We start from the raw sequence: 8,685 nt of genomic DNA on the forward strand, positions 1-8,685 counted from the left end.
TAAATTTTTAACCCCAGGTCATTTTCGTTTAAAATATCTGCTTTAAGTGTCTTTTGTCACATTASCTATACAATCTCACCCTATTACAAAATCGTTCCAAATATTTTGAAAATTTCTAAAGAGTATCGTTGGTATTATTTGTTCATAATATTAACGACCATCCTCACATGCTTATGCTTGCGAAGTATAGATAATTTAAACCTGTCAAACCGGCTGTTACCACAAACACAACAAAATTAACCATAAAACGACAGTTTGGGGTTAGAACACAAAACTAGCAACAACTCTAACATTWCCAATCATTAACATACCATAAACCCATCACTTCCCTGTTGCCCASTCTACACAGGGGTATATCACACCACTCGCATAACAGCAACAAAATAGCAACACAATAGTCCAGCTTAAGTCTCGGTGTAAAAAATTAACATTTTCTYRYAAAGCAAAAGCAASTAAACMCACAAAGTACCGCAAACGTACACATGTTAAACGGATACACACAAACATGAACACCTACATCCCCAGACAGACAAAATAAACATATGTTAATGGTGGCAAAGGGGTGCGGCAGCTGGCGATGTAAAAGATTTACTCTTTGAAATATTTAACGCCATTTAACAATGGTAAATAACCATGGAATGTGACCTCTAAAGGATTTGCAAATGAGGTTTGTCGAAATTTTAGGGATTAGGGGTTAACCGCAATGCTACGGTCGACGTGGTCATTTCTGTATATTTATTTACATACTTACATCTTGACATATGTGTATCCTTTACTAATGCATATATTTAAAAGTGTTAGTGCAGTACCAACATCGTACCGTGTTAATTCGAGGCGAATGTGCGTAGACCTAAAAAAACAACAGTTTCTGTGTTTTAAATTTTAACCGCTTGACGATTTTCCACAAAAATTAATAAAAATAAATATAAAGCTTGATCAATATATCGGAATTTCAAATCTCGAAGCTAAGTACCTAGAATTATTTAAGCGGAATAATAGGCAAATAATTGGAATGGGATTATAACTCAGCTCACTCTTCATACAACTCTTATATTGAATAATATTATGAATTAGACCACAACTTTTCAAAAGCCGCAAACATTCAATATATTTATACTATTACCTGTGGTTGAATTCAGAGAGAATATTTGCCTTGTTTCAAAAATTTATAAAAACTTCCGCAATTCAATACAAGCTCTCATGTAAGCATAATAAAGATTTTCAAACTTCTGTTTGAATTAATACCATATGTTCATATATCATTCTGGTAATAATATGCTAATCTAGTTACTGATGCCGAGTGCATACTGAAATTACGGAGGGAACACTTTCCCAGCCTGCTGAATGGCAATGAAAGTATAACGCCAGGAGATGGTGAACCCGATTCCCCAATCGATGACGATGCAGCGGACGTTCCATTGAGCGACTATGAAGAAGTTCGAAWAGCAGTTACCCACCTGAATAACAAGAAAACGGCGAAGGCCGATGCATTGCCGGCCGAGCTATTCAAATACGGCAGCGAAGAACTTATAAGTAGCATGCATCAGTTTTTTTGTAGAATATGGTCGGACGATGATATTGATATCATCGGCCTCAACACCCGCGCCGTTAGTTCTGCTTTCTCGAGACTGGCCAAGGAAGCAAAGCAAATGGGTCTGGTAGTAAATGAAGGCAAAACGAAATATCTCCAAAACCACCATTAACACCAACAACAACGTTAGTGAAGTCCTCTCTCGACGAACAAAGACCAAATTTTACAATGGACTGGATGAAAACACTCCAGCTCGGGGAATACTCGACCATCGGGGGAATCAGAGGAAGACCTCCACTCAGTTGGAAAGACCAGTTGGAGAAGGACTTGACTGCACTTGAAATCTCCAAATGGCGCCAAACAGCGAAAAGGAAGGGAGAGTGGTGCGCTGTTGCAAACTACGTTATAACCGCGTAAGAAGAAGCAGATTTTATGCCGAAATGTGTAGGATTATGTGACCGTATCTCGAGAACTCTTTAATAATGTCGAAAGGTAAGCAATTCAATCCAGACCTAATACCTATACCCCAAATTTAAAGAGTTCCGATATTCTAGATAATTTTTTTTTTTTTAATATTCATTCCTCACATGGAACTCAGTCAACTTCATACCTCAGAGTATTCAATTGTATTTCATAACTTTCGTTTCATATAAAATAAAAAATACTTCCAAAAGTAGATACGCAAATTTTAAACTCAAACAAGCTGCAAAAGGCASCTTAGTCACCAACCAGAAGTTTGTAACTTATTGGTGTGAGACTTTGATAAATACTATAACTGTAAAAGCAGTTCATACACCACTGTTTGCGTCTTTAATGGTGACTGCATTTACAAGTTGTAGCAACCGCTGTGAGTACCTAAAAGCACAAAACCAYATTTTGACACAAGCTTTTGATACGTAATGGTTTATATCTTGGCTAACATACTTTCTCAATATACTACATAAACGCTAAGCCTGTACAATGCAATACTCATATTATTATTACAGCATAGTTAGGTATTCATACTAGAACAATATTTTCTTATTTTATATTATTTTTTATGAGCAGGTAACAGCAGGTAAGTTTATAAAGATCTGTTTTAAGCGCTCATATCATCAACTTAAGATGTGAGTAAATTGACATAAATATTGATTAATATTTGTAAGAGTGCACTATAAATAAACCACGTGGTTTTCTAATAAATACAATTTCCTGTCTGATATCGGACACAATCAGCGTCGTAAGAGTCGACAATGTTTTAAGTGTGCATATTTTATAACCTACTTCATACACTGATATGAAATAACATGCAATAGAAAATTCTACGTCTTCTAAAATCAGCTTTCAAAGCAAAAATRTATATTTGCATTAAGAATAATTTACACAATTACTTGAAACAAATTGACAAAAACTTACTTATGGTTGGAAGATTTTACTGTCGGAAATTATATACAAGATTCTGGATTCCCAGAACAGTGCAGAGTCGTGTGTTGCAAGGTTAATGAAATTGTTACATCAAGCGAAACGGCATGTCAAAAGACTACTTAGGTTTTATGTTTTGACTTCATTGGACTTTTTCTTGCAGAAGTGTTTCAAACAAGATCTTAATGCTGACAAGCGATTTACGACTGACCAGTTGCATATCGAAATTCGGAGTAGTAAGGCTGACTATACTTGCGTAAGATAAAAAAATTGACCGATAAGGTAGTTTTTATAGGATCAAATCGCCGTTTCCGTATGCTCGCAATTTCGTTCAAGGGTCACACAATTTGCGAACTAATGCAATTAAAATATTATCAATTTCAAATTCAAATTCAAAATTCTTTATTTTATATTGGTTTCAGTCATCCTCCATACGCGAACAATTTGTAGATAGATACTATACAAATATATATTTATATTTAATTATGTTTTCATGTCAAAGCATTTTATCAATAAAATATAAACCCATTGGTTGTACGGATGTTAATTACGTATTGAGCAACTAAAGGTACACAGTAATCGACAAATATCGTTTAGCTTAGATATAACACTATCGTAAACTGAATATATTACTATATATACTAAATATATAGACCTTATATGCATAAGAGATAAGCGTGAAAAGTTTAGTCGATTTAACGTCGTCCGTCGGTATATACATATGCGAACTAGTATCTAAGTTTTAGAGATATCAATCTAAAGTTTCACACACTTCTTTTTCTTCCTAAGATGCTCCTGATTTTTCGGAGCCACTGATTTCGGTTAGGATTAAAATTAATTGTATGGAAATATTCTTCTTTTGACAAGATATCTTCACAAAATTTGACATATGTAGATTATTATCAAAGCTAACGCTGTAAACTCCGATTAAATTAGTAAGATGAGACCACTTTGCTAGTGCAACCAAAGTTAACGAGTTCGCATTTAATAACTGTCCTGAACCCAATTATAAAGTATGGTTTCAAGCAATAATCCTCGAAGTCATTGTATAAAATGTCACGTATTTAAAAGAGCAAATTATTAATGCCTGGGTATTCACTAAATCAGTTCTACAGGAGTAGCCACAAAAAATGATCAAAGCGCGACTCGAATGTCCCTCTCTGCAGTTAGAACAATCTCCCGCCGATAGTGTAAAAGGTTTCTGATATGCTTAAAAGCTGAGCTCAAGTGACTTTCTATCGAAAAAAATTAATACTATATGGACCAGCATTTAATATGAGATCTTGAACTACGCAAATAACTTAGTGCGCTTGCTTTATCTTGCCTATAAGAATAAACAAGTAAATATTGAATGCCGTTGCTCTCAATTTCTTGCCGAGACACTTCAATATTAACTCTTTGTTAATTGCATTGTTTGCTAGTTAAATGAAGAATACCATATCACATATTTTATAGAATTAAGATTATACTAACCAATAAAGGTAAGCGTAACGTTGTAGCCGTAAATAAGCACAATAGTGATTACGGTAAATAAAAATACTCTGCAAATACATATTGACTTTTTACAGTAACGGTAAACTAACATAGACACTTGACTGTTTGAATGAACAGTTTAAGGCCGTATAACTTTACAGTCGTTGCACCGAAGCTAARTACCCTTCACAGCTGCATTTCTGTTAGTAACTAGGTGTTCAGGTTGTATGAAAGCTATATGCTATAGTAATTCGTTCTGAACAATTTTTTTGGAGATTATTGTTAGCTTAAGAAGTAATCCATGCCAAATTTCGTGGAGATACCACGACAAATGTGAAAGTTTTCCGTACAAGGACTTGATTCCGATCGTTCGGTTTGTATGGTACATTGTAAGAACTTTATTCCGATCGTTCGGTTTGTATGGCAGCTTTGTTATGGTGATCCGATATCGGCAGTTCCGACAAATGAGCAGCTTCTTGAAGATAAAATGACGTTTGCAAAATTTCAAMACGATATCTTTAAAACTGAGGGACTAGTTGGTATATATACAGACAGACAGACGGACATGACTAAATCGACTCAGCCCGACATACTAATCATTTACATATACATATACTTTATAGGGTCTCCGACCCTTCCTCCTGGGTGTTACAAACTTCGTGCCAAACTTAATATACCCTGTTCAGGGTATAATAAAGAGCTAAAGTGTGAATAAAAATTTCAATTTACCGCCGTCTGTGGATTGGCTGGCATCTACGCAAATATATCATAGCCCTTAACAGATACTCTTTCCATAGATGTAGATATTCACTTTCCAATGCAGATGTTAACCAGATTCTTCAATAAATATAAAGCTCGACCTAAATGCATGTTAGCATAACCACTTACATATGCAAATATACAAATACACATATTTATTTATTTATTTACTCTGTGTATGCGCATGCAAGCAAGAGACGTTCAGACAAGTGAGAGTGCAGAAAGTCGATAGTACAATAATTAAGAAGCAGTATGCAAAGAACTTTTTGCATATAATTTCATGTAATGTAAAACAGAGTTGTCATCTTGGAACGATTTTAAGTATTTTAATATTTGTTGTAGATAAATTTGTATCCATGTTATGTTGAAATTCGATTAAAATAATTGAGTTCAAAACATTAATTTTTAGTTTCGTTASTTTATTTGTTTTTAGGTAATCAATTATGATCGCACAACCGAGTATAAAATTTTGCGTGTTAAAATACCTGGCCTGAACGCTTTGACAATACAGTAGTGTGAATAGGAAAAACTTAARTTTTCACTATTCTATCAATTTAATAAAGTTTATAAAGCCTTAAAGTGTACTTTTATACCACAAACAAAATTGTTTTGAAATATTTTAAAGCCATGTCAGGATTTATATCTATACTGCGTACCTATGAGAGCAGTTACCACAATTCAGGAKTTAGATGACCGTGAAGTTCCTAAGTAAACAAATTTTTATTTTTTCAAATAGCAACTAGCAACATAAAATCTTACATACATATACGTAGTTTGGGGACTTTATTATAATAATGATTTTGATTGATATTTTTTCTATGAATTTCTATGCTTGGCTATTATATATTTACATTTAGTTTTATTAATATCTGTTCTTCATTATAGCATCCCTATTTCCAGAGCCGCCAACTTTATGACTATAAGACCGATAAGACTCGCGCTCRCGCATTTTACAGCAACTCAGCTGTTAGTCAGCAAGCCAACAGTCAACAACCAACAACGAAGAGACAAGTTCACTATAAACTTTAACATGCTTGKCAGCGTTTAGCATAGACTCTTAATATACCGATGCATAGTTGAATTACGTATTAGTATCTAAAAGCACGCGTAACCAAACGAGTTCTGAAGTTGCAACTCAAACTTAATGTTGCTTAACTAAGCCAGTGAAAATTAATTCAGAAAACAATAAAATTAAATTAAATAAATCAAAATTCGAAAACAAAAGTGAAGAAGATGCTGAGACACTTTGACGCGTAAAATCGTGTGTGTTAATGTTATTACTAATATCGTTGCATTTAATGACAATAATCAAGAAGTAACGAAATTACAGGAAATTATTCTCCTAGTGTTAGACTTAGTAGTCGAAAGAAAAAGGAGCACAACGTCACAACACGTGAGCGTTGAGCAACCCGCCAATGACCGGCTAAACAAAAAGAATCTCATTTCAGTTTGACCATTTCGCTTTTTGGGCTCCAAAAGTCAAGGGCATGCGCGTAGAGGACAACGCGTTTACATACTTACACATTTACAATTCGTAGAGAAATTTGTTATTAAAATTGTTACMTGCCACTTGCGGGTTAAAGCCTAAATTACCTGCGAATCACCACCTACTTACATTGAAATACACTTAAGTAGAACTATAATTACTCTAACTACCATATATACTGTACAATCAACATGTCCGATATGCCAAATATTAGCGATGCACAGGAAACTGCCTTGAAGCAGGTGAGTTAATTGATTGGTTGCTTGGCATTATTAAGCGTTAGTAAGCATTAAATATAGCTTTTTAAGCGTATTTATGTACTAGCCCAATGGCGCATACAATGTTGTCCTAATCACTTGTTGAGTGAATAATAATAAATAATATTACGTGCAAACCCTGTAGGGATTTTGCAGTTTGATATTTAATTTTTACTGTTCACGTTTCAATTTATATTGCTCATATTAAGGGGTATGCCCACCGCCATTAAAGTAGTGTAATAGGGCAAGACATGATCAAAACCATTTACTTATTATGATAATTTTTGCGCCGTCCTGCTGATATTATTTAGCACGTGGAAGATTGCACTTGGCTTCATCCAAAAGAGAACAATTTAGTTTTAAGGTACTAAACAAATATTAATAAATGTACATGAACACAAATATCAAATGCATATGTTTACTTTGACAGCTGTTTTGACAGCTAACACTCTAGGAAGTTTATACCCCTAAAAAGAAATTTTGTAAAGGTAAAGTCAAAGACTTTTTAAATTTATAAATAAAATTAAAGAAATTAAATAGCAACAATCTAAAAACTTTAAATTCATTAATTCCTACTAGTCTGCTGAACAAAAGTACATTTCCATATACTTCAAGTGTCATTGATTTTATTGCAATTATTCGCATGTTGCATGCATAACAATTTCAATTATTCATTCATTTTATTGTTTTCATAGCATTTATTTTTCATATCATTAATAATAAAATATACGATTATATGAGGACGTGTTTGCATTTATTAGCGAACGTCTATCCAATTTGGAGAATTATGCAATTCAACACACTCGTTCTAAATTCTAATAGGTAATTTTTTTTACTTAAGACTTAAAATACAATGCTTAGCAATTTAACTAGTTTTTGCAGTCAATTAAGAAAAGCATTTTAATTCCAATAGCTGTTTGTTGACAGGTATTTCCTACTTCTTGAAATTCATTAATGACCATCAACAAGTGGTTCACCTTGAAAATAAAAGGAAATCGGCATTAAAGAGTTGCGCAACTTTTTCTTTTTTATTTAATAAAGATAATTAAGCTGTCTAATTTAAGAATACACATGCGTATTTTAAGTATTTAACAAATATGTAATAAATAATATTTAAATAATTTTAGGTTTGTAATCAAATTTCGGAAGAAAAAACCAAAAAAAATTTCTAGTTGGTCGCGATTTATGAMGGCACTATGAATCCTCGCTGCTGCAGTGATTCTAACTTTCTATGTATGTGTATGAAACCTAGAGAATTGTCTACTTGAAGATAAGGTCCATAAATTATCTGCTATCGCTTAAATTAAAAAAATTAACCTTCAATTGTACTAATTTTTTCCCAACCAACCTTAGGGAACGCTGAAACGTAATCAAGTTTATGTTATTGCTTAACAGAGTAATAAATTCTTTAACTAAGTAAGTGTTCTTTTCTTGCGGGGGGGGTTAAAAAGAGTACCTTCTTATTACCCCGTAATGCTTTTCTATTTTGTTACAGGCATGTGCACGTAATGTCATATAGAAATACTAGGTCAGTGAACTTTACATAGCTTATTTATATAAATATATGCTTGTCTGTAAATAAATGTTAACCGTAAGTGTGCCAACATGCATCTTGCATTAACTCAGGAAATTTAGTTTTGCTTTATTAACATAAATGTACATACTACTTGACCCTTAGTAGTAGTTTACATCTTTAGTTACAACTTTAAAATATTTCTTAAAATATTTTACCGACTTTTTCAAAATTTTAATATAAGTAAACATTTAACTTCTCATCG

The 8,685-nt window shown here is 33.2% G+C and overlaps 1 protein-coding gene across 1 annotated transcript in view; it reads left to right on the plus strand.

Moving 5' to 3' along the window:
• Window positions 1–6,137: 6,137 nt before the first annotated feature.
• The window catches only part of LOC108975189 (SEC14-like protein 2), a 23,255-nt gene continuing 20,707 nt past the window's right edge, over window positions 6,138–8,685 (plus strand). The window contains exon 1 of the mRNA XM_018943530.1: window positions 6,138–6,892. Within this exon, the coding sequence (XP_018799075.1) occupies window positions 6,842–6,892 (51 nt within the window). The 5' untranslated portion in view covers window positions 6,138–6,841. The remainder of the gene's footprint in view (window positions 6,893–8,685) is intronic.

The sequence above is a fragment of the Bactrocera latifrons genome, unplaced genomic scaffold (assembly GCF_001853355.1).
Source record: "Bactrocera latifrons isolate USDA-ARS-PBARC rearing strain unplaced genomic scaffold, ASM185335v1 scaffold_620, whole genome shotgun sequence".
NCBI lineage: Eukaryota > Metazoa > Arthropoda > Insecta > Diptera > Tephritidae > Bactrocera > Bactrocera latifrons.